Source organism: Platalea leucorodia (assembly GCF_965183815.1).
Source record: "Platalea leucorodia genome assembly, chromosome: 8".
Taxonomy (NCBI): Eukaryota; Metazoa; Chordata; class Aves; order Pelecaniformes; family Threskiornithidae; genus Platalea; species Platalea leucorodia.
Window position 1 is genome coordinate 56,466,093 of NC_138830.1, and position 26,920 is coordinate 56,493,012.

Consider the following 26,920-nt stretch of genomic DNA (forward strand, 5'->3'; position numbering starts at 1 on the left):
CGCGGCGGGACCCGCTTCCCCGCTCCCCGGGGCACGCGCTGGCTAAATCTGTAGATGTCCTCCACAGCTCGAGCACCGTGCCCTCTCGAAACGCCACGAACGACGATGAAGTCAGGCAGAGGAGCGGAAAAGCCAGCACAGCTTTGGGGGATTAAAGCAGCACGTCTGGGATGAAAGAGATACCCGACTTCAAACAAAACCGAACGCGTACTGCGTAGTTGCCATCATTCTTCTGCAGGGCCGTGAACCGGCACGCCGTGCACGTGCCACGCCACGCCGACTCCACAGGCACCGTCTCGGCGCCCCGCTCGCGTGGGTAACGCGGCGGAACGAAACCCGGCGCTGGCAGCACCGCAACAACAGTGCCGCGAGCGCAGGAGCGCGGTCGGACGTCTGGTGAAGACACCGGGCGGGCGGCTGCCCCGCGGTGACCGACTGACCGGCGCTGGACGGTGCTCAAGGCATCTCCAGAAACCCTCCCGAGCGCCGCTGTCCCGGCTGCTGGGGCACGGCGAGTTTCTGGAAGATGCCAAGTGGTTTTGGAGACTGATTTCGCCGGGGTCTGGGAGTGGACTGGCACGGGAGCCAGCCGCAGGAGGGACGGGCGCTCACCGTTGGGTGACACAGGCCCCGTGGGGAAACCGGACCCTCTGCCGCGCCGGAGGCACGCGCCAGCTGTTCGCAGTTCCTTCCTCCTCCATTTTTCACAGCTTAAGCATTCGGCTGGCACCTCCATTCACTCACACGGCAAGCCCTCTCGCTTTCCCATCCCTTCCCCATTTCCAAAGCGGGATTTTAGCATCTTGGGAAAGCAATTTTACGTCTGTACGGGTGACCTCTCTTTACCTCCTCCCCCTTCTCACACCTTCTCAGTCAGGGAAAAGGGTCCCAAGCCCCCTCACCTCAACTTTTTAGTAGTTATGTTCTCCAGATGACCCAGATGCGGGGTTCTTGGTTTCTTTAGGCACATGCCATCTTTATTTCACAGAATTAGAACGCACTGCTGACACTCTTTCCGCATTTCCATTTTGTTTGCTTAGAAATACCTGCTTCTTTATTTGGGACTGTATCAGTCAGGGTTTGTTCGGGCCACTGACTCCGCCGGGCACGGAGGGCGGCCAGGCCCCGGCGGGCGGAGGCGTGATGCCCCGTTACCGTGGCGGGCCGCTCGCCTCTCCCATCCCCAGGCGAGGAGGGCAGCGCCGGGCACTCGCCCGCAACCCCCCGGAGGCCACCGCCTCACCCCGGCTCGGCTCCGGGGCGGGCACCCCCGCGGCCGGCCCGGCGGCCCGGCGGCCCTCGGGGATCCCCCCCCGGCCCCCCACACCCCCAGCCCGCCGCCGGGCCCCGGGGCCGGGGCCGCGAGCCCCCCGCAGCGCCGAGGCCTCCCCCCGCCCCGTTCTAGAGCCTTCACCGCATGCGCGGTGCGGCTCCGGCCCCTCGGCGCAGGCGCCCGGGCCGCCCCCCCCCGGGCCGCTCCGCCGCCGCCGCTCCCCGCCCGCCGGGGCGCATGCGCGGGCCGCCGGCGCCGGGGTTCCTCGTCCGCGCCCCCTCCCCGGCGGCCGCGCAGGCGCAGAGCGGGAACGGAGGGGGCGGGCGGTCGGGCGCGTTCCGTTGGCGGCGGCCGGTTCCTGTCAGCGGCGGCGGCGGGTGGCGGCGCCCGGTCCCGACGGCGAGCGGAGCCCCCCCCGGCCTGGCCCGGCCCGGCCCGATCGGCGGCCCCGACGTGCGGAGCGCCGCGCTCTCGCCTGCCGGTGTCTCCCCTCCCCGCCCCGGGGCGGCGGAGGCAGCAGCGCCCCCCCCCCGGCCCGGCCCCCCCCTCCTCCCGCCGCCCCCCTCGCCCCTGCCGGGCCGCGGAGCTGCGATGCCCTCGGACTTCATCTCTCTGCTCAGCGCCGACCTCGACCTCGAGTCCCCCAAGTCGCTCTACTCCAAGGGTGAGTGTGGCGGCGGGCCGGGGCGGCCGCCGTGCCCGCGCCGTTAACCGCCGCTGTCGGCCGGCCCCGCCGCCCGGGCCCGCGCCCCGGGCCGCCCGCCCTGCCTCCTCCTCCGCCTCCTCCTTCTCCTCCTCCTCCTCCTCCTCCTCCTCCTCCCGGGGCCGGCGCGGAGCTTCGCCCGCCCCGAGGGCCCCCCCGCCCCGCCGCCGGCCTGCGGGCCGCGCCGGGATGCTCGGCCGCCGGTTCCCCGCAACGAGGGGCCCCCGCGCTGGGGCTGAGCCCGGCTCCCCCGGCCGCATTCCTGGCCCGGCCGCGGCGGCCTCAAGAATGTGTCCCGACAGGTTCCTGCGGCCGGGGCCCGGCGGCGGCCCCCGCGGGAGCGGCACGGCGGCGGGGGGCTGCGGGCCGCAGGGCTCCCTCCCCGCCTCCCCGGGGCCGGGCCGGGGCCGCGGCTGCGGCCTCCCCGTTGGGCGGCGCGGCCGCAGGGATGCGGGCCCAGCCCCGCCGGGGCCCGGGGCCGGCGCCTCGGCCGGGAGCCGGGCAGCGCCGAGTAACGGGGCGCGGGGGGTGCGGGCGGCTGGAGGTTTCCCGAAGGCCGCTCGCTGAGTTTCTGGGAAGGGGGTGTCGGTGGAACAGGCGGCCTCGGAGAGGACGTGGACACTGGGGTTTGGGTTGGAAACGGCCAGAGAGCCCGAGAAGCGGAGGGTCCCGGTACCGGGAGCTCGGTACGCGGGGGTCTGGGCAGGGAGCGGGGGGCAAACCGGCGTCCTCGGCACCGGGGGAGCCCCGACCCAGAGGTAACGTAGGGACTGTTGAAAGTAAGCCGACTGCACGCCTGTTCCCATAATATCCGGATTTTAGTTTTGACACGCGCACGCTAAGAAGGATATGTGCGTTAGGACGAATGCTACCTACTACACAAGCTCTCAACTCGTTTTCTCTCATTTAAAACACTTGAAAGCCGCGACTGGTAGGTTGGTGGCCGTATCTGCCCACAGTACAACAGGGGGAGCGATTTTGGGGGCGTACGACGAAAGAAATGGAAAGTCTGTCATGACCCTGAAGTGAAGGTAGCTAATCAGAGTGTAATATCGTTACAGGAAAGATTGAACTTTTTTAGCCTTTTTGGAACTAACTGTAATGTGGTCATTAACTCCGAGTTGTGTGTCGTTAGTGCTGAAGCTAAAAGAAGTAAGACGACTGTAATGAGTGAAAGCACATCTTTAAAGCTCTCCAACTGCTCTAAGTCATTGTCTCACTGTTTAGAGATCTTAAAGTTATCACCACTGTATAGTTTAGATATCTATCTATATATAGACATAATAGTTTGTAAATCTTTTTTAAAGATGTTACTCCAGGGGTTTAAGGCTCTCTGGTTGTCTCGCACGTATGTATTCCAACTGGTTTCAGTCCTAGTCAGGGCGATAGAAGGGAAGGAGTATTGTGAAACAGGGCAGTTCTAATTAAAAAATACAGGTGATAAAACCGCATCAAAGTTATCGTTTACTGTAGTGGAAATTTGAAAAGTGCGCACTGTTCCAGTAATTTGTAAAACATTTAAAATAAAAAGATTCCATGTAAGTTGTGAAATTTCTTCAAGGACTCGCGCTTAATGGAGCAGACCTTTTGAACTCGCCAATCTTACTGGGAATTCTCAACATTTCTTATATTTAATGGAATGGTAGAGTGTCTGTTTCAGGTAGGAAGAGGATCTCCAACTGATGAATCAAGAGCGTATTTTTTCTTTGGGTGGCGTTGGTGTGGGTTCAGAGCTAGAAAAGGCCTAGGGGAGGGTGTTTGGTGCTTAGGAGTGGCCGTAACGAGCTGCTTGATCCAAACGAGGTGGCACATGATAGAGGTGTATAAAGCAGCGAATGGTTATAAAGAGGTTAAAGCAAGGTTTTCTTTTCATATTTTGTCATAATAAAAGATCAAGGAGATGTTAAGTTGAAATGCAATTTAATTTAAATGAAAATTTAGAACAAATGAATATACTTTTACAGAGTGAATAATTAAGTGATCCTCTTTGCTGTGAGGTATGTTAGTACGATTTTTAGCTGGATTTAGGAAAAGATATTAGTGGTTAGCTGATTAATCGGAACACGCTTTAGTGTGCCTTTTTTTTTTTTTTCCTAGATAGATACAGATAAACTTATCCTGTGGAGAAATGCTCTGGATCAGAGTATGAATACAAGTGATGAGATAAAGAGAAAGGTCTGAACACAGTGAGAAAGCCACAAATATGCATTTGTGATGAGGGTGTGTTAGCAGCATGTAGTTTCTCATAACTGCTTTCCTTTTAGAAATACAGCTACCCCGCAGTTTGGAATCCAGCTCGCAGATTGAATTGCGGCCAGTAACTTTTCCTCTGAATTGCATTCCTGTGTGCGCGTCGGGATGGTTGCGGTTTAATGATACCGGTCTTGTAAGTTTGTCGATGAGGATCGCTGCAGTGTTCTGGAAATACAAAGATTATGAAAGCGAGAGAAGCTGTAAGATCGGGGTGGTCGTGGGAACAACTGAGGTTTTCTTACATGCAAACTTGAGTTTATTGAAATTAAAGTGGAAGAATCTTGGCGTACTGATTAAAATATACTTGCCTGCTCTTAAAAGTGAAGTTATACTTGAAAACCCGGTGAATCAAGATGTAGCTTATGCCGGTGCGATTTTTTATGGTATAGTTTGTCCCGTTCTCTGGACAGACGGAGTTATGTCGTCACTCTGTCCCCGCGCTGTGTGTTACAGTTTTGGCTTGCACGGCTGTTTCAGTTAGGATTTTTGTTTTCATATTCCTTTAAAAATGTTAGGCAAAACTAGAAGCACACAAACCTAAGGTGAAATGAACCTAAGGTGAAAGGGAGGGTCGTTAATTTAAAATTGGATCTGATAATTCATTTGAGTTCGTTCTTTTCATTTATGCGTAACTTGGGAAAAAGAATATTTTTCTTTGAGTATCTAAATACTTTATCTTCCAGTTTTTACTCTTGTAGGTGTGGTTTCATGAGCAGTTCCAGCCAGGGTGAATTCCCACTTGCCGAGTTAAAGCAGTCTTGTCCCCTGTCTTTCTCTTGCTGCTCTGCTCATGCCAACACTTACGTGGCCATGGAGTGACCTGGGCTGGGGAACTGATCATGTTAAAATGAACTCTGCTTCTCCCTTGTTCCTTCTCACCCTGCCCCCCAACAACAAAAAGGAAAAGGGGAAGAGAAATGTTGATTTTTAACCAGGTGAGTATCCTGGTCGTGTTTGCTGTGGGTCTTCGTGAATGGCTTGTGCTGACTCAAGGAAAGGACGTGTGAGAACTAGCAGTGGGGAAGGGTGGGACTATTTCTTTCAGCAGTGGTGCCAGTTTATACTGGCTTAAAATGATAGTGAAACTGTACTGAAGTTGCAGGCCTCTGGAATGTGACTGGTTATAGCTGTTAGAAATAAAAGAAATGCGAAGCGTTGATTCCAAGGCCTGTTGCTGAAGCGCATCCCCGCAGCTCCTGAGGAACTACTTGTGCTAGGGACTAAAACCCGTCTTTTTAGGTATAATCAATATTAAACAAAGGAATATGCTTTGTAACCATTGTAGAAGGGTGCTATCTCCTAATAAGAAGAGATACGCAAAAATGTATGCGTTTCTGAATGCTGAAAATGTTTAGAATGTAATAGGTTTAGTTCCCATCTTTACATAACATACTGTCCTTTTTTGAAATAAAACAACCCAAATGTGCATACAAATTAGTAATGTAGTAGAAAAATCACTGGAGCGTAAAACCTGAAGCCTTGAGGCTAGTTGTTCTGTGGTTGAATATCATACGCAACATTCAAACATAGCAAAGTTAGCTATTCATTGTAAACGGGCAGAGGTGAAAACTGTGATTAAAGCAGTTCATCAAATGTCAGGTACTAAATTGGAACTGATTAAATGTGTGATTAATTTAGCTAATACGTTCATTTTGAACAATTACAAAGTAACGCGTGTGTACTAATAAAGTTGCGGTTTTGCACTGCAGCAAGTACAGTCGGAACAATCAGAATCCCGCCTCCCGATTTCGCGTTACACAGATGAGCAGCTGTAAAACTGTGAGACCTTCTGGAACTTGGAAGCAACAAGAACAATGCTAGTAGTCTCCTAAATAGCTCTTTTGCCCTAAAAATGTCATGTAGTCAAAATTCAATTTTCCTTTAAATGATGGTCATCTGCTTGTGTTCGCTGAGAACTGTTGGTACAACACGGGGGTTTGGGGGATTTTTTTTTTTTTCCCCTACCAGAACTTTTTTCTTTCCATGATAACTCTAGCGAGACAGTGACTGAATTATCAAAGAGGGATGGAACAGATGCTTTATAAAAATAGTAAGAGCCTGCTTTTAGTTTTGGACTTTAGAACTAGTACTAGCAGATTTTAGGAATAGAAAGAATACTTGGCTTCTTTTTATAAAAATACTGAGCTTCTTTTTGTAGCTCGTAGAAGGTGCCGTGCTGGACAAGCGGTGCTGAGCGCTGCGTCAGGGACGGGCTGTGCGCGTCCGCCTGTTGCGGCTCCTCCAGCCGCCCCCGGGACATTCTGACTTAGGCCAACTGAAATGGATTCCACCAAAGTTCCTTACGTTCTGCGTCCGCCTGGTCAGTGTCCGTTTCTACGCTGAATCTACTCCCTTCTCGGCTTTAAAACCAGAACTACAGAATATGTTGCTGCAAGATGATTAGGTGTGGTGCTGGGGGTAGGGGGGAGGATTTTGAATTCACAGCTTTTCACGGTGTAATTTGAATATTCCAGTGACAGAGCTGTTTAAACAGACCCTTTTCCCTGCCGTCTGTTCTCACCCGTGTACTGTTCTCTGAATTGTGCCAGCACAATTGTTTTTTGTGGCTGCAAGATGAATGGGATTAGGAAACCGATCTAGAATGAGTATATTGTACTTTTGATAGGATTTTCTAACATTGTTCTGCTCCCTGGTCTAGTTTACTGTGCAGCTGCACAAACAGTGGTGTCAGGACAAGAAAGGGGGTATCGAGGACTGGGATTAAATGGTGGAGGAGGTAGCAGATGAGGTAGAACTGCTAAACTGGCTCTGCCGCGGAAAGAAGTGCTCCTCGCATCGTGCCGTCTGTTGCATTTGCCATGCCTGCGCTCTTGCGCCGAGACCAGGAAAGCCCGGCTTCCTGCCCGGGCTGGTTTCTTGGGGATCGGTGAGGGAAGCCGTTGCTGGAGCGCGGGAAGCCGGGCAGGACGCCCCAGCACCGCTCCTGCCGCAGGTGTGGATGGAAGAGCGCGAGGCTGCGTTCCCGCCTTGGGCTCTCCGGGGCTTGCCTGTTTGATCTGGGTGTAAACATGCGGTGTGGATCGAGGAGCAGGGGAAATTAAGAGGAGCGAAGGAAGGTTTTTCTTTAGTTCCAAGACGAGTTGGATTTTTTCATTGTCAGTTTCACTGGGTTTGGATACTTTACCTACTTCTACAAAAGTTGTACTTTTTTTTCTTTTGGAGAATCTCCATACATGGCCCAATTCTCTCGTCCTGTTTAAACTTAGATATTCAAAGAAACTGTAATTAGAGAGAATATATTTCAGTCCCACGGAAGGATCTGAATCTTGCAGTGAGGAGCTTGAACTTGACTTGGTTTAGTGAGACCTCAGCATGAGCATGGCCAGGGTCGCAGCCATCCGCCTCCCGAGGAACCGGGCTGTCCCTGGAGGAGGGGTGCCGGAGAAGCCCGCAGGCCGTGGCCGCGTGGCTCCCTGCCGGCAGATGCGTTGGCTTCAGGCTTCTTCCCCTTGCAAAGCCAAATGGGTACGTTTTATTACGTTGTGTTTTAACCCAGCAATGTTGGGGGGTTCTCAGGGACCCAGAGGCTGGAAACTGTCTTAAGTTATTGGGCAGATATTTCTGATTGCTGATACGCTTTAGAGGAAGACACGCTTTCCCGATACTTACTTTCCTCCCACCTTAGTCTTTCGGGCTCATTGCGTTCTTCTGTGATGCGAGGTTATGCCTCTCGGCATCCCTTATATTTTGTTTTGTTCTGCAAAGTTCTTTGTGCAGCTTCGACGCTTGCTCTAATAGAGATCTGAGAATCTTTAGAATATGAAAATATTAGGCGTCAAGAGTACTTGTGCTTCAATTAGTTCAGGACCAGCATATTTGAAATCCATTATAGCTGCTCATAAGGGGAATCCATAGGATACTGCTGTTTGGTATAGTCAAGAAGTAAATCTTCTGTCATATGTTTCCCAAATCGTAGGTTAAGATTTTTGAATTTTTATAAAGCATCTGATCTTTATTTATAAGTTTTCAACAGCATGGTTACCTTTGGTTGGGGTCTGTTGACTGAAAACGGTTATCAGGCAGAGCCTTGATCTGATTTTTGCACCGGTACACAGATTACTTAGTTTTATGTGGAAATGTACTTCTTTTGAGTTGGAGAAAATGAAAGAGAAGCAATGCTTTCGTTTATACAGAACGGCAATGGCCTGAACTCGTTTGAAGTTTAGATACGCTGGTAAAGCCTAGCAGAAACTGCTGAGTGGCCAAAGTGCAGGTGAAGTAAGGTATGTGCTCATGTCTGTGCAGTTTATCACCTGTGTTATCTTCTCTGTGTTTATGTAAAGAGTAAACCGAGGAGGTTGAATATTCAGGCAAGTTTTGGCTTTCTCGTCAGCGAGTATAGCAATTATTTTAGGAACTGACTGAAATGAACTCTCAGATCTAACTTTGAACTGTGTTATAACAGCGGATTCTAATGGGCACGTAGTAAAATCTTCAGTAACCACCGTTTCCAAAAGCGTGCAGTGCTTTAGCAGTGTTTGAAAGGGTAATGCTCGGCGTCGGTTACGTTATGTTATTAACTCGTGCAGCTCCGAGTGATCGGTATGGTGAATATCACTGCATCAGGCTAAGAGGAATGTTTTCACTATTTACATAAATACGCTGTGAAGAATCCTTCTCCGGTTCCCCTTGGTTACTTGCCCCTCCAGCAGCTGGAAAGGTTTTACAGTTGCTTTGTAAATAATTAGAAAGAATTTCGGGTGGCCTTACAAAGTTTATAAAACGAATCCAGTATGCCAAAGTAATGCAAAGTTTTGATCCTAAAGGCAGATCTGAGTTGCGGTGAAGTTCAGGGTGTTTGGCAAACGAGGAAGATGGATAACAGTTCCTATTAATGCCCAGACAAGATGAAGCATATAGGAAAGAAAGGGATTTAAAGACAGTAATAAAAAGTTTTCAAACGTTGGAGTTACACTCCTGTTCAGCAAAACTGACGTTACAAACCAGTTGTTTCAGTCTCTCATTGTCTGGAGGCCTGACTTTTTTCTTTTTTTTTTTGGTACGGATTCGCTCAGCAGAAGAATCTGAGTTTTGATAGTAGCACTACAGAGCGATTGGAAAATAATAAGCTGCAGAGTTCCGTAGCTTCTATTAACTATGACAGTTTCTGTTTTCTTGTGCCTAGGGGAACATGGCCTACTAATACGAGTATTAACTGCCAGTGGTCATGCAAACCGCTTTGTGAAGCGGGGCAGGAGGATGCGAGTTGGAAGTGGCAATCTGCCTCCCTTACAATTACCTTCCGCTTCCCTCGGCGCTCGTCCTCGGAGCGCGCTGGCGGCAGCAGCGGCTCCTTCCGAGCCGCAGCAGGGCTCACGCCGGGCAGCACCGCACAGCCCAACGTTTGAGTAACACCAGTCCCGCTAACGGCCCGCGGTTCGGGGATGTCTGCCTTTGCGGTGAGGGTCCTTTCTGTGTGTGCGAGTATATGCTTTACTATTTGGGGTATAACAGGAGTATCTAGAATCTTATTCAGTTCTTTTTTGACTCTTGGTTAGTGTTTGGATTCAGCAAGAAATTCCATGGTCCGATTGTATACTTCGTGAAGAAAAATTTCTTGTCTTCCATTTCAAGTTTACTCTCCCTTCAGTTTAATGTTAGGAATGAGGAGGTCTCCTGGTTTAAAATATTTGAGTATGTGTTTGTTTCTTAGGGGGGGAAAAAGGTGGCCTAGCTTGGAATATGTATTCCTATTAAAGCAGATTTACTGACGAATAATTACGGTTCCTAATAGCCTTGGTTATATCTTGTAAGTAAATGCTACAGACCCAGGGAGTCTGATTTAAGTTAAACCTCTGACAACAGCTGGGTGTCCCCGTTGTGCAGGGGGCGGGAGGGGAGCGGGGTGAGCGCTTCGGGAGGCAGTGCCAGCTCTCAGTCACGCCGTCCTTGAGGCTGGCCGGCACCTCTTGCCATCGCCTAGTCCAGCCCCGGCTCGAGCTGCGCCGGCTGGAGGGGTTTGCCTGCCACCGCATCCCGCTGGGGTTTGACCGTCCTCATGGATGGCGACTCCACAACCTTTCCGGCCAGCCTGTGCCAGTGCTTGGCTACCTTCACGGTTAGGATAATGAAGATGGAATTTGATGTGTTTTAATTGGTGCCCATTGCCCTGTCACTGGGCACGGCTGCGAAGAGCCTCTCATTCCCTCCCATCGGGTATTTATACATGTGGGTAAGATCCCCCTGAGCCTCCTCCGGGATGAACGGTCCCAGCTCTCTCGGCCTCTCCTTGTGTGAAGGATGCTCCGGGCCCTTCACCTCCATGGCCCTGAATGCGTGTCAGTTTGTGAGTTCTGAACAGCTTTTACGGTTGTTGGGACGTTTGTGAGTTCCCACGTTAGAAATTCTCCTGTCTAGTGTTACAGTCATTTTCGCATGGGGGCACTAAGTCAGGTTTTTCCTTTTGAATATAGCCGTTTATTTTCCTGAAATCTGTAGGAAATGTACACGGAGACTTTTGTATCCTGGCATCAGTTTTGCTGATATCTACCAGGTTCAAAACCTACTGGGAGATGTGACTGCCATGTTGCTCCCTTAGGAAAGGGGTTTGCACTTGTTTATCAAGAGCGTGTTCCTCTGAACGTGGCTTTCTGGGCATTCCTGGAGGTCGGTGCTCCGGGCACGCTCCGCACGTTCAGCCGTTTTGAACTCTTCTCTGCGTTTGTTAGTGATAGAGCAAGCACTTCCATCGTCTCCTGTCTGTATATATCTTTGTGAGTGTGATCAGTGCCCTTCCTTAGCCTGTGTGCAGATTTCATTTGGGAATAAATCTCATTTTGTTTTTCTTTCAGGGCATCTCAGTTCTGTGCAGGGCCATCTGCCTCGCCTTGAAACTTGAACCACACCTGGAATGGAGTTGCTCTGTAATCAGATGGGGAAATAATTTGGTTTCTTGTTGTGTGGCCTGAAAGGTTTCAGTTTGAGCTTCAGTAATGCAGTTATTTGCTACCACTTAAGTAAAAAAGGTGCTTTTGGAGGTGTGGTAGCAAGGAAGGGATTATATTGTTTAGAGTAAATTTAAGTACGCCGTGCAGGTATTTCAATACATTAATACGAGAACAAAAGAATTCATTTAGGAAGATTACTACCTTTCTGCACCTGAGCCAAGGAACTGAAAGACTTTATTTTTAGTGAATTCAGCTTTTAGAGGACAGGCAGCTGAAGTACTCTGGGCGTTCAAAACAAACGCTTTAGAGAGTGGGATATGAGTTATCTGTTGAAGAAACTCTGAGTGCAAGTTTTTGTTCCCCCCCTTAGAAGTCCAGTAAGGAAAGGCAATTGAATCGAGCTGCAGAGATCTTTAAGGATAACAGCATATGCCTTTTGTTGGATGTTGGAATCCCCAAAAGCTTCTGACAGGTACGCTGTAGCCATCCAGACGTGATCTTTGTCTGCAGGCTTGCCGGTTATCCCCGGGAACTCTAACCCTCAGTGGACTTACCTTCCATGATATTGTGTTCCTTGAATCAGTGTCAAGCTTTAGCATACGCAAGCTGTTGCACAGTTTAACTGTAGATACAAAACAGAAGAAGATTTGAATGAAGGGGAGAGGAGTACGAACGCCACAAATGGTATAACGCAGATAAACAGGCCGTGCCTATTTATGATTTTTCATGACTTTGGAGATAAGACACACTCAATGCAATGACCAGGCAGCAATTTAAAACAGAAGACAGATTTTTTTTTTTTTTTTTTCTGTGCACCATTTAATTGTGGAAACAACTGACAGATGTTTTGGGTGGTAAAAGGATAAATGGTTCAAGAAGCTGTTTTGTAGAGGATATATCTATTTAGGGAAGCCCATAAACTAGGGAGTTAGTCTGTAGCTGATTGTCAGAATTTGGAAGGTGCTGTAATAGAAATACTCTTCTAAACTTACTGGTTCTTGTAAACCTTTCCCCATGGTTTGCTGCTATCAGAAAAGACGTGGGCTGATCAATATTTAGATTTGTTACTACCATCCTTAAGTTTTCCCTAACTTGGCAGTTCTAGAGCAGTTACACCACTGATCTCTCGTTGCTGCTCTCCCTCCGATTCCAGTGGGGTTTTAGCTCTGTAGGACAGAAAGGAATCTTTTGTCCGCGTTTTGCCGTTCAATGGTTGGCTTTGGTTCCCACTTCTCTCCTGAGAGTTGTGTGTCAACGTATTTGGAGAAGAACTTGCTTAATAGTTTCAAAACCTGTTTTTACAAACAACTCGTATCTTTATTTCCGTGAGGAATTCCTTCCAGGGGCAGTATTTCTCACGCGGGTTTGCCTGCGGTTGAGTACGCGCCTCGCTAGCCGCATCTCCCCTTACCTGCAGCCTTTGGCGCGCCGGCAGCGCGGCTGGGGAGGAGGAAGAAAGGGCTGGGAGGTGTGGGGCTGAGCTGGAACCGCAGCACCCTCTGCTCGATGAAAGCTTGCTTTGAACAAACGCTGTCCCGAACACATGCTCACTAAAAAGGGTTTTATTTATAGTCTTCTTTTTCCCTTTCCTCTTTTTTTTTTTTCTCTGATTTCCAGCGTGAGCGTTTTCGGAGTGTCTGCTATTGGTGCTAAACGTGACAGAAAGCTGAGCGGGCAATCTGGGACTCGTGTGCCGTGCTCCGAGATGCCTTGTGACCGCACGCAGTGTGTGTGAAGCCTCCGGGCCGTCTCTCATGCCTTTCCGTGTTTTTTAACACTGATGCAGTTTTACCTCCTAATCTGGGATCTTGCAATACCAGAGAGAGAAGTTGGTGAGATACAGGAGTCTCGGGCTCCATCGCTGTCACACAACACGGCTTTCATGCATCTGATCGGTTTATTAGAAGTTACGTTACAGGTGTCAGACTTGCAGCAGAGCTTTCTTTTAACTCTGCCAAGGAGCATTGTTTGTTAAACATTACCTCGTGTTTGTTTTTAAAAATTATGTTTATCATCAAACATAGTACTTGAATTATAACTTGTAACCAAAATGATGGTAGGAAGCATAAATATTTCTCAGTTTTGGGGAAGGACAAAAGAAAATGCCTTTTAATGTTACTATCTTACTAAAATGAGTAAAGGGAGGGAGGCAGGAAGATGGTTTGTGGGCTCAGGATGCTAGACATCATGCTGGGAGTTACTAGGACATGTCAAGTCTCCTGACATAGCCTCTACACCCAGGTTTGTAATAAAATACCGAATCCGAGAGATGGCTGCAATGTATTGAAAGCCTGTCTCAATACCTGTATGCTTTTTATTCTTCAAGGTCAAATATTGTGGTATAGCCTCAAAAGAAAAAAAAGTGCATATATTGTTCCTTGATGGTGTTGCATTTCTTGTTCTACAGCAAACGTGAGAGATGGCAAAAATAACCCCATCGGAAAAAACTGTGCAAACCTGAAGAGGCTGAGAAACATTGTTCTGAGACAATAGTAAATGGCGGGTCAGGTCGACTTGTGCGTGTCTCTGAATTCGGGTGGTGCGTTGCACCTACGGAACCAGCGTAACTGGCTGGAGCACCTGATTACCTCTGTGTTTCTGGCGAACTTTGGTTTTGAAACAACAGCAATGCTTTAAAGTGGTTGGTAAATAACTATTGTTAGTATTCTTTGGTCACACAGTATTTGGGTTTCTTTGAGCATTTGAGAAATGAAGTCTTTGTAGTGACAGAATGTGAAGATGGGAAGAAAACCAACTATCCTTAAAATTCGGTTTAGCATAGAATCACAAATAAAGGCCATTGTTATAACAACTGTGTACAACAGTGTTATAAGGCAAAATGAGGTTGTTTGAATTCCTTAATTGAATTTTCATACCTATCATATTTGGATTCTTTCCACACATAAGCTTAGCTCGGTTTCCTGCATGCTGGAAGATTAAAACATGGCAACATTGGATTTATTTCTTTTTTAATTCGTAAGGTCTTGTGAACGGATTGATTGTTTTCTTAAATTTCTTTTTTTCCCCTCCCATTTTGGGTTGTTTATAAGAGAAATGTGCATCTTTAAATACTATTCCTCACATGTGGTAAAACCTTTCACACACGTTGCTGAAGGGTTTAACTGTTTAGCGGAGCGGTACCCTGTTCCGTTCGGGTACGTGCAGTTGTGTCGGCCCTTGGTTGCTCTGCCTTGCCCGCCATGGTACGTTAGCAGTATCTTTGGAGTTCTTGGGTTTTTGTCTGGAGTTCACAACTGCATGGGATAGGCTTTTCACTAAGTCATTAGAGGTCCGTTTCTTGAAGGGACAATCACTAAATAATGTTGTTCTCTCTTTCTGAGATGTGTAAAATTGGATGCAAACAAGACACAGGATTTATACTGTCTGTCTACATTTATAAAAGTACTCTTTGAGCTGTGAATGGGGATGACTGAAACACAGCCAGGAAAGCTTTATTTGATATTTGGATGAATGCCATAAATAGAATTCAGCTCACACATGCCTTTGTCAGTTGTTGAAATTCAACTTTAAAAGGATTAATTTCTCAACCCTACCCTGCTGTGCAGAATCCTGAATATTGAGATTAACAGCTTTTCGGAAGGTTAGCGGAATACTGCAGTAACTGATTTTTGTTCAGTTATGAATTGCTTGCAAAATTACCTTTTTAATACTAGCATTTTTGGTACTAACACTTGTCCTTTAAAAAATGCAGGAAACAACTTTTAGCTTTCGTTTTTATTTTTAAATACAAGAAATAATGATATTACAGTTGTGATAAAATTGTAATGACTTTGGTGGTTAATAATACATTACTGATCATCTGTCTTTAAACTAGAAGTGGCTGTCTTTCAGCAAACTCTTCGCTCTTCTTCACTAACATACTATAATGTGCATTTTAGTGTTGGAGTAGCAGCATTTGCAGGCAACATCGGGACTTTACAGCATCCATCATCAACACCGAGCGCTCAGATCCTCTGCTGATTCTTCAGAGCGGAGCTGCACCAGCACCAACTTTTTAATCACCAAGTTTTCTAGTGCAGGCAGAACCGCGGCATCTGCCTTTCCCGATGTGCTCATGGATCGTGTTGATTTAGGGTTTGCTTCTTTTGTCTGAAGCCAGAGGGAACTGGAAGGAAGATTTTCTGTTTGGCTGTGTAAAACATCCTTGTATACACTGCAGTTTCTTTGAAAACCTGCCACTGTTGCTGTAGCAGCAATATAGTTCTGCCAGTATTGACAATAACAGGAGCACTGGCGGGAAGACTTGCTTCCAATCTTTTACTGCTTTACCATCTACAGATACTCTGAATATAGCATGGCAGATAAAGAGAGAGGGAATAGTACTCTGTAGTTTGTTTCCACTGCCCTGTCTTTGGAGGTGCTGCTGAAATGAAAGCACCGGTACGGTGTCAGGAAGCATGCCAAGTGTCTTGCTGATGTACCTTCATTTGAGAGCTGCGTGAAAAAGAGCGGTCCAGGTAGTGCTGGGGACCTTAATCAGAATACGTTAACGTGTACAGGCGCAGAAGGAACTAGTCTTTACGTCTTTTAGGTTGCACTGTCAATTTGGACCGAGTCCTGTGTTTAATCACGTTATTCTGAGACGTGCGCGAGGACGTGGAATAAAAGCGTTGTGGTAGGGAGCGTTCCCTGGCGGGGCGGGCGCTGGGCTGCAGCCCGGGCAGGAGAAGCTGGGTTGTGTCCTGCTGCGGGCGGGCCCGGCGGCCTCGGGAGCGAGCCTCTTCCCACGACTCAGTTCCTGCATTTGCAAAAATAGGAGTCATCAAGGCTGACAACTTTGTAAAACGTTTAAGGTGTCTGCATCGAGACTGCTCAGTGCTGTCTGGTGTCCTTTCGCTCAGCTTCACTAAGTATAGGCTGTTTCTTGCTCTTTGGCTCTTGCCCTGCAGTTATGCAACAGCTATCTTTCATTCTTTGAGCAGTCGGAGCATTTTATCTGTTCTTACGTATGCTCAAGTAGGGCCTTCCCTTCTTGCTCCGTATGAAACTTAAACCTGTCTCCAGGGCTGTCCGCCTCGTTTCAACTCCTGCTGAGCAAGCCTGTGTTAAGTCTACTGAAGTTGCAAAGATGTTAGGAAATACAGGGACTCTGATAGTCTGTAATAGATCATAAATCCTCTTTTGATGCATCCAGAACAAAAGCCGATTTACTCTATACGTTGTCTATTCTTTCCTTCTGCCAAATCTTTTTTGTAACTTTATCATACAAAATCTCTGTGGCACCTTAAGCAGAGCTGCCGTTGTCTGCAGTTGTGGGTGATTCTCGCTTCTGCGAGTGAAAGTTTGGCTCTCCTATGGAGTACTAAAAAAAGCCAACCAACCAAACAAAAAGGAAAGGAAAAAAAAAAAAAACCCAATCCAAAACCCTAACAACAACAAAACCACCACAGTGGAGTAGAAAGTGCTTTAGCGGTCACAGATCCGTCTGGCCTGTGCCTGTCTCAGTCTGTTTCTGTTCCGTTTTTATGCACTAGGCTCTGTCTTTCTTGTAGTTGCCTTTCTCAGGCTCTCAAAGCTTCCTCTGTTGAGCTTCTTGCCGAGTCCTCGTTGCCCTGCTCTGGCGTCCCGTCTGGGTGCACTCCAGCCCCCCTATCAGCGTGCCATCTCGTGGAGGAACGGCTCGTACAACACTCCGCTGGCTACCTACCGATTCCCTTTCATTTGCACAAGGGCATAGGCATGTATTCTCAATGTAGCCATAGTCATGCTTCGTCTTCCTGACTCGGAGACAAAAAAGGAGCAGATTGTCTGTATTTTCACTGCAGAATTACTCCAGCGGGTCCTGATGCTGCTTCTCCCAGTTTAGCCTCGATCAAGCGAGAGCAGTCGCTGCGCCGTCTAACGTGGAGTTTCTGTGTTGGTTCTGATGCCTGCTATACTGGCGGGGGGCCTAAGCCTTCCGCAGCGTATCCTCTATCTGTGCCGTAATAACCAAACCTGTTCAGTAAATTCTTTTCCTGGGACCTGCAGGAGAACCCGCTTGTCCTTGGCAGATGTATGGAGAGAGCTGTGGGGAGGGCTGAGAAGTGGAGGGCTCATCAGCTGGCTCTTCCAGCTTCTTGCTGGCGGGGGGAACAGTTTGCTTCAAAGTTTTGCCGCACCCAAGCTTTTGTATACAGAAAAATCCACGAGGGTCACGTGATGCCAACATTTTGCAACAAAGCAAGGCTTTGATTAGATGTTGAGTATTTAGAGCTGATGTAACGCTCCCCCTCTTCCCCCCCATCATTCTTTAAAAACTCTTTGTGAACTAAGCTATTGTGGTGGAATCGGTGGCATGCAATAAACTCAACCACTAAACAATATTGTTTATCATAGACACTGGACTTCTGAGTAGAACAGAACTTCAAGTTAAACAAACAAACCACAAGGTCCTCTGGCAGATTTGGAGGCCTAGATTTTTCAGGTGTAGACCAGATTTTGGTTTTAGCATCTCTTACCCACAAAGGTTTTTGAAAGATACTCAGTTGCATATATAGTTTTATTAAAATGCAGCTACCTTGGGAGTGAGGCGTGAGAGTCAGGCCCTTAGCTGACATTTGGAACCTTGGTAATACAGGTTTAGCCCAAAACTGTGTCGTAATGTGAACTGATGAGCATTGTAGAACCTTTTTACGTGTGTGTATGGGTACTCTGAGCCTGAATGCGTATGCTTAGCTGGGGATGGGGTGGAACATGCACACCATTATTTTTTCCTTTATAGAATTTCTTTAATTTGCTGAGCATGTGTGCTCTGCTTTTCTCACCTACCTCCCGTGTAGCAGAGGCTACTTGCAGGTTCATGTATTTCTAATGGGTTTTTAATCTGAGTTCCATATAAACAATGCTGCCTGTTTGCTTGCTTGCTTTTTTTTGATCAGCTTAGAGTACATCATTAGAAAAGATTTCTGCTTGGTTGCTGCCAGCTGATTAGAAGAGTACACCAAGGTTTTGTCTAATCTCTGGTGTGACTGTCATGTGCTGCAGCAAGGAAATGGCTTTGGAAGAAGCAGCCAAATCTGTACGGGTATTAAAACATGTTGAGGAGACTAGTATCAGTGGGGATCAAATGGGCAGCTATTCAGTGCAGGGAGCTTATTAAAAGACAAGGATTAACTTTGCGGTTGTTCATGAGGTCGTAGAAGTGGTAAGGGATTTCCAGGCGGTACCTACCCTTAAAGGCAAAAAATGCCAGCTGCAAGTGGAAAATGCCCTGTCTCTGCCGCAAACTGGCTGGTTCTCATCATCGCCCATGTATCGATCGTGCTCTTGCGCGTGATTGCCTTTTGAGCAGGAAGGCTGTCGTTACCTTTTAGTCTGGGGGTGGGGATAAAAGGGATGCTGCTGAAGAAGCCCCCAGCATTAGAGGGGGTGAAGTCACCGGAGCAGATCACCACGGTGGGAGAGGCAGACATTGGGGCTGGGGGAGAGCGGGGGCTGTATTTCAGTGACCTCCTCAAGGGTGGGCCTGGGGAGCAACCTGGAGAAGTGGCATGGAAGTGTAGGAGTTGGAGCTGCAGCTAGGTTAAGTGATGTCCGACATCTTTGTTGTTAAGAGGAAAACCGTAGCAAAAAAAGGGGTTTTCCACATCGTGATCAGAAATTGATATAGAGGCTGTTGCATGCAGTGGAAGGATGGCTTCAGCTAAAGGCAGAAGCGATACTTCTTTCCTGCGTTCCTTTTTTGTGTTTTTAACTATGAGCTGTCAAAAATAAACTGGAAATAGTGGGGAAATGTTGGCAGGTTAACTGGCTGTTCTACTGAATTTACATTGACTGCTTAAAAAGGTGGGGGGGGCCACAGAATTACATGCCTAGAAAGCAGAAATGGCTATTTTACTGTATATTGCTCTCTCGGTTCTATAGCAGGATTCTGTGGACCTGCAGCAGCCTGCAGTAGATGACCTTTTCAGATGGCGATATCAGTCTCCCTCTACGTTAGTTATGGCCTCATTTGTTAGCAGGTCAAGGCAAAGTTCTCCATCACGTTCATAACGTGGCTTCCACGCGTGGAAGTTCTGGGTGGCGTGGCTTTGCTGCTGGTACAGAACAGCAAAGTGTAGGGAAATCACTGGTATATCTGAAGAGCATTCCATAATCTTTAAGGCATTGGTGGTACTGACAAAATGAGGATGTCTGCATTCATCATGGATGAGCCTGCCGTTGCTTTTAAACATTGGAAACTGCTATTCTCAGCTGTTTTCCGTACCTTCTGTGCTCCCAGCGTCAGCAAGTGCTGAGTTACAAGAAGGAGGTCGCTGGTCAACCAACCAGAAGGATCTCAAATTTCCTGGTAGGCTAAGAAAGCCTCAGAAAAGTTTGAGAAGGGCAGACAAGTTCTTTTGTAACATCATGAACCAGTCCTAGCACAGCGTGAGTTAATGAGGCACTAAATTCCTAGAAATTGCAGTTCTTAATCTGTATAGCTGAAATTCCTATGGCGGTGCAACTGAAAAGTCATTCAAGATTCATTAAATGTGAGTTGCTGCAGAAAAGTCGTGCAGGTGCTGCATGTGATGGAATACTGGCTCCACGTGCACTCGATTTGCTGCATTACAGCTAAACTGATGATTTGCAACTACTTTCATTAGCTATTTTGGGGAAACTACTTCTCTTTCCTCTTCCTGCCTTCCGTCCTCTTGAAGTGACAGCATCTATCGCCATTTCAGTGTTAAACTTGAGTTCTTTAACAAGAGACCTTTTACTTCAAAGTGGCTTTTCTGTTCTGCCCATTTCTGAAATTCTGAAAGAAGAATTCTCCTTTTTCGTTACGAGGGAGAGCACTTTCCGCTGTGAGAATACGTACGCTTTGGAAAAAGCGGGGCTTTCTTTGGGCTGTGTCCAGAGCTGCAGTGACTTCTCACAGGATCTTACAGTTGTCTTAGCACCCCCAAACAGGGAGCAGTTGTGTGGTGTTCCCCTTGCTTCCATGAGATTAACTGCCGTGTTCCTAAGAATAGAGTCTGAATAGAATCACGGTTTCCTAGTTAGTAAGGAGGAGCCTGATGTTGCTGGTCACAAGGCACGGTGTGTTTCTGAACGGTCCTCTGATACCGTGATGATGAGAACGGTGTAAAAGTTTTAGTATTTTTTGTTGGTGGTGATGGGGAAAGGTTGGAGTACTTCGATTTTGCTATAAGCCCAGATGCCTGTAATTTAGCCTGGCTAGCCTGCGTGTAGAAATCTAAAAGCATTCCTCCAAAAGGGGCAACGGTGCGTGTGCGTTAAGGCGAAGCGAGCAAAATAGGAGGAGAAGGAGCACGTACAAATTTCAGTTTGCCATCGCGAACCACCAGCCTCTTGCGCTTCCACTGCAGTATCCTCAGGTCGGCTTCGCCCGCCGCTTCCTACCTTCCCGAGGTACTCTGCCTGAATCTTCCCTAGGCCTCTCCTCTCTCTCCCTCAAGGACAGAGCTCCTGCCACCGGCTGCTGGGACTGATCCAGACCCATGCTGACCCAAGGCTGTGTGGTAACGCACCCAGCCCTTTCACAGATAGCTTTTGTTCCGCTCTTTTATTTAAAGTGAACTGGTTTCAGTTGCGCCTAGCAGTTTATACTAAGCGAGCATCCCTTCTAGCAGTGTTGGGTATCCTTTTGCGTATCTTCGGGATTTGTTGCTGCTCTGGCAGTCCCTTGGGAGAAGTGGTGGTGGACACCTCTCCCCCGAGGCTGGATGCTGGCCGGCTTCCCGCTGACCGCCAAATGGCCTGGGACGCTTGTTGTTTGGCTCGGGTGCGCTGTTCGTGAGGGGCTGCAGTGACACACGAGTCCAATATCGTATTACTTGATTATTTCTCATCAGTATTTCAATTCTGAATGTTTTGTGCGGTTTCAAGCAGTACACTAACAAAATCTTGTCCTCCCCAGATTTAAAATTTTGCGGTGTTGGATGTTGCCCTAACGTTTGATGCTGTTCTGGGCAGCATAGCCACGTGAAATACAATTTTCTGAACTGTCAGTGTAACTGGCAGGAAGATCAAAGTTACAAGCAGCTGATCTCAGATGAGAGATTATTGGGGTAGGATAATCGGATAAAGGGCAGTTGAAGAAATTTGACACTTAAAATACTTTTTGTAAATCTGCCTGTCCTCGTGTGTCCTTGATTTCAGTAGCAGAATTTGTGAAGCCTGGGTTCCTCTAGTCGGTCTAGTTGAGGTATTTCGAGAGCAGATACAAGATTCGGAAGTTTGTTGTAAATAGGATGTCTAAAAACTGATTACACAAATGCAGGCGAAGGTTTGTATGTGGAAATGAGCGTGTGTGGCTCTTGGTTGATCATCAGTATTTTGTTACTTTGTGTGTTGATCTTGTTTATATTTCATAACAACACTATTCCTGAAAGGCATGTTCCTCTCTTCCTATACGGAGAAAGAAAATGTGTTTAGGGGAGATGCTGGGTGTAAATGGAGTTACTTCGAGCAAAAAAACCCAGAAACTTGAGATCAACTAACGTATTGGTCAAGGGGGTTTGAAATCAGGAATAAGTTACAGGACACTGCTGTCAGCCGGCTGCAGCTTGGCTCGTTGGTTCAACACAGTGGCTGCTGAAAACAGGAATTCTGTCTACATATTTTTTCTTGCTGATTGGGTAGAAATACGTAACGATGCTGGATTTTTATTTTTGCCTTCAAATGTAATACTGCATTGACATAGCAGCCTTTTCTTTTTTTGTGGGTGTTTTCCACATGAATAAATGTAAAATTGTAGCAGAAAATTTCATATACTCAGTGTCTGTGTGTGTGCACACGCGTGTGTAAAACATGGTGATGGAGGTGAGCTGATCAATAGGGGAGGGAGCTTTGGCTATTTAAATATGATATAGCTATTTAAATACGATATAGCTATTTAAATATGATATAAGGCGTGGAGGGAAACTATATCCTCTGGGGAAGAATTAGTTTCCTTGCAACAACTCTAATCTTTCTGGAATTTGTCAGTTTTTGCTTTAATGCTATTTATAGTGCAGCATATATAAACATTGGCCTGTGTTTAGGTGAAAACACAAAGTTTCATTTGAAGTCTGATTTGTGACGAGCAGGTTTGTTGCAGCAAGCTTTCTTAAAGGTACCCAAACCATTTTGGCTTCCTCAGAGAATGGTTGAAATGCTAGCTCCTAGTAATCCAGTTCACTGAAGATGTGTTTTAGACTATGAAGCTACATCTGTTCTGAAGAAAAGCCAGGAGTGTTTGTGGGGTTTTTTGTTGGTTTTATTTTTGTTTTTTCCCCTTAAAGTTTGGATTTGGCCTTAAACTTCTGCCATGTGTTCATAGCGTAGTTTGGGTTGGAAGGGACCTTTAAAGGCCATCTGGTCCAACCCCCTGCCATGGGCAGGGGCATCTTCAGCCAGGTCAGGGTGCTCAGAGCCCCCTCCACCCTGGCCTTGGATGTTTCCAAGGATGGGGCATCCACCACCTCTCTGGGCAACCTGGGCCAGTGTTTCACCACCCTCATTGTAAAAAATTTCTTCCTTATATCTAGTCTACACCTCCCCTCTTCTAGTTTAAAACCATCACCCCTTGTCCTATCGCTACAGGCCCTGCTAAAAAGTCTGTCCCCATCTTTCTTATAAGCCCCCTTTGAGTACTGAAAGGCCACAATCGGGTCTCCCCGCAGCCTCCTCCTCTCCAGGCTGAACACCCCCAGCTCTCAGCCTGGCCTCACAGCAGAGCTGGGCCACCCTGTGACCGTTTCGGTGGCCTCCTCTGGCCCCCCTCCAACAGCTCCACGTCCTTCCCGTGCTGTGTTAATCCCATGGTTTTGATCTCTCTTCCTCCTCATGTGTTACCCCGTAGACCTCCCATGTTTTCCCTCACTCCCGTGTGGGACTTCCTTAGGCCGTGTGTCTCGCACTGCTGGGATGGGAGCGGGGTTATGGGGAGCCGTGAGAGCAGAGGGGGAGATAGGCCTGGATAACGGGGGAGGCGGAGGGGGCATCAGCGGTGGCCGGGGCTGTGCTCTCTGGTTTGAACCCTCATGGTGCTGTTTGTTCTCCTCTTCCACCACGTCTGTGGTCTCTTGACTGCACCTCACGGTGACTTCCGAACAGCGGCGTTCCCTTCCCGCCGAAGAGCTCGCTTCGTCCTCTCCTATTTCCAGCTGGCAAGGCTAATGCCAGGTTCTTTTCCAAGAGTAGGGCTCATCTTCAGTTTGAGGTACGGTGTCCAAGTGTATCAGGATAAAAACTGGGTGTCGTATTTTAGACCCTGTTTCAAGTAGTTTGGTCTTTTATCAATGAAGCATGAAATTAAAAGATTTGCTCTTAATGGTGTTGTGATCTTTGGGAATGTGCTTCAATTCTAATGCTAACTTTTCCTTCCCTCTCTTTATCACATTGTTAGAATTATTCACAAAGATTATAATTGCGCTTGTTGTGGATTACTGCTAAAATTATGTGTTCCCTGAGAACACATATGCTGTGGGAGTTTTGGATCTGAGCATCCCTTTAAAGCAGCAAACTTGACAGAACCTTCGTCATGTTTGAGAGTTAAAAATAAATTTCTTAAACAAAAAAACCCACCCCAATGATCAACCCAAAGGGAAAAGCTCACTCTTACCTAATAACTTAGCTTTTGGAAATGAGGCTTTGTAATCAACATGAAATATCTTGTGAGTCATGACAGAATGATGGTGATGAGCAACTCTCTGCTCAAAGAGGATTTCTGGAGAGACAACAGAAAGGAATGAAAATTTATGCATGTATATATGCAACATGTACCTAAATCCGTAAAGGTTTCTCTACTTACATGCACAGACACACACGCTGTGCTGTGATCCCTCATTTTGGGGCCCATCACCAAACATTTGGCGTAACAGAAATACTTGGTGAGTTGCTTCCAGTGTCTTGGGCGCAAAAGAATATTCAGCATAAGCAGAGCTGCCTGTCAAGTGACTGCAGCAGCTTTAAATATAAATTTTAAAATCCCAGCTCCGGCCCGGAGAAGCGTGCGGGTTTCTTAGGTGGCTCGGTGGGAAGAATTTGTTGCAGAGTGCGCTATGAGCTAAGATCACTTTTTGTCAACAAAGCCGAATGGGCATCATTTTCCATACGAGGGGCTGTGACAGATACCTTGGGTGGTAATAACAGTGCCGCAGCTGCTCCAGCACCCAACATCTGCCTGTGGCTGGTTTTTGGACAGAAGAGAGCTTGGATTTTACTCACCTCCTGTAGGCAGTAGTACCAGGGCCAGCCAGAATAAAGGCTGGTGCTCATTCACAAGGGATCGCTGTCTGGAGCCGTTGTACACACCGCTGCCTGCAGGTGCAGTAATACTCAGAGGCACAGGGATGTCAGGAGGGAAGAACCCTCTCACGTCATCACTGTATTTTAATTCGGCTGGTATTTGTGCTTTTCATTGTTGGGACAAAATCTGAACCTTTCATTCTTCAGTCTCTTGAATTAAGATAGTCATCTTGAAGAAAATTTGTATTTCAGCAGAATGTAGACCCACATGCATCTTGTGGTTTCCAAACGCCACATTTTTTTGGAGAATTTTTTGACGTATTGATAGCTATGCCAGCAGCCAAGCTTATAGGAGCCATTCGATGTGGAAATAAGTCAACGTTTTCTCTGAAAACTGCTTGGGATTTTGTGATTCACAGAAGTTTTCTCAGAATGCGGCATGACAAATGTCTACAAAATAGGCAGCGCTGGCTGCGTTTCTGTGCTTGCAGAGCGTGAGGTGGCTTGGGAGCATGAGTTAGACCAGCTTGTTTTTAAAAAGATGCAAACACACGTTTCGTTCTTTCATATGACTTTCCCGGGCTTTGTGCATGAGGACTGACTTAACAGCTTAGGAAAGAAAGAGGAGAACGGAGACTGAAAATTCCCAATAGCGGTCAGCGTCAGTACGTTAATGGGGTTCTCGCTCTCGTGCTTCCATGTGTTAAAGCAGATTTGAATTTACAATGACACCTGTTGATAAGTTGCATTGCCCTTATGATGCCAGTGCAGAAACTGCCTGACAGCGGCTGTTTGAAGAAGTAACCGGGCTTCTTGGCTTCCCAGTTCTGGATTTTATGCTGTCCTCCCTGTTGTTAAAGCTGTGAATACAACTGCGTCGTCTTAGGCGATGTAAGATCAAACGGGCTCCTTTTTGCAAGGCAGACGATGCACAACCTCTCCACTCTTCTTCAGTGGATGGTCCAGCCAGAACTTGGCTGGTAGGGTTTGTTGTTGTTTTTTTTTTTTTTTTTTTTTTTTTTTAGTTTTTTTTTAGTTTTTTTTTAGTTTTTTTACCCAAGGCAGAGTAGGTGACGGTTGATCTTCGAGTGCTGTGGTTGTCCCTACTGTTGTAACAGTGAACAGCTATTGCATCTCTTTCCTATGAGTTTAGCACTTGTGGTTCACTGGCAGAAGTATGTTCAATACAATACAAAACAAATTTTGCTTCCTTCCCCTTCCTCAGACATTCTTGTTCAAATTTCAGTATAACTTCTTTTTGATTATTTAGTCAATAGATTTTTTTTCCTTGTACTTTCTGCGCTCCCTTCCCATCGTAAAATAGAACTGTGCCTTGACAGCCCCCTTTTTTCCCCTCCTCATTGGCACGGCAGGTGCGAGGAGAGAGTCTTTGGCTAGAAACAATTTTAAATGCAATTTAGTTTGTTTTTTAATTTTTGAAGTGGATTCAAGTCTGTATGCACATGCAACTTAAGTAAAAATTGTAAGATAAAAAATAAAGGCATGATTTACCTTTTAAAATAAAGGCTAAAATTTAGAGTATGTTTAAACTACATAAGTGCTCATACACACAAAGTACACAATGCTCCTGCTTAATAAAGTGTAATATGTTATCGCTAAAAAAGAACTAACCTTTTTTTGGGAAAAGTAAATGAAGTATAAAATTAGAAGCATCATTGTAACCATATCTTTGAATAAGCAATTTTAAACTGGTCTGATTTATTTTACTTTGAAAGCCAGTTTTATGGTGTTGAAAAATCACTAGTTCAGAAGAGTGAGAAAGCAGGCCTTAACAGGTGAGGAAGAAGGGAATGTTTAAAGGGCCCTCGTCTTGGAGGGAGATGCTGATGCGGCTGTGCCTCCTGGTAAAACAGGAGCAGAAGTATGAACAACTGTCTGTCTGTTCCCTTTGCCTTTCATACCTGCAGGTCTTCAGTAAGCACAAGTAAATATTTTTCTTCCCCAGATTGTTCCAAAGAATAAAGCTATCAATTTATTGTTAGTTAACCTGAGCTGTCTAAAAATATTTTACATCGTCTCACCATTATGGGTAACTCTTGTAGAAAACCGCTGCAGAGATTTCTGCTTGGGATTTGGATTGCAGCCTCTGGTTGCCAACGCTTGGATTATCAGTTTCAATTAAAAAAAAAAAAACGTTCTGTTTCTTTGTCACATTACTGAAAAGTTATTTCTCTGAAAAATGGGCATAACAAAAAATGATAATAATAGTAATAATAATAATAATAATAATAATAATAATAATAATAATAATAAAAAATCTTGCAGCAGATGGGAAGAAGTTTGATGGGCTGTAGCTAACTCCGGTTACACCTCACCGCCGGTTCGCAGCCGTTGTTGGGAGCTGCTTGTGATTTTGTGCATAACAGACAAGTACTATCCTGTAAGCGGCATGAAAGTTTTCTTGGGCTCTTTTTATGCCACTTCTTGATGGGAGTATTTGCACTCTTACCCAGTATGGTAACTGTTCTGGTTTGTGGCATAACCAGCATTTGGTATGTGTTATATTTTTAATACAATTATATATTGCTGGAAGTATATATACCTGTGCATTTGTCTTGAGTATGCTTCATTTATTACAGG

General features: G+C 46.8%; 1 protein-coding gene across 2 annotated transcripts in view; it reads left to right on the plus strand.

Annotated features, from left to right (window-relative positions):
* The first annotated feature begins 1,822 nt into the window (after positions 1-1,822).
* The window catches only part of NFAT5 (nuclear factor of activated T cells 5), a 73,420-nt gene continuing 48,322 nt past the window's right edge, over positions 1,823-26,920 (plus strand). For both annotated transcript variants that reach the window (XM_082320078.1, XM_082320079.1), the window contains exon 1: positions 1,823-1,937. In XM_082320078.1, coding sequence (XP_082176204.1) covers positions 1,865-1,937 — 73 coding nt within the window. In that variant the 5' untranslated portion in view covers positions 1,823-1,864. The remainder of the gene's footprint in view (positions 1,938-26,920) is intronic.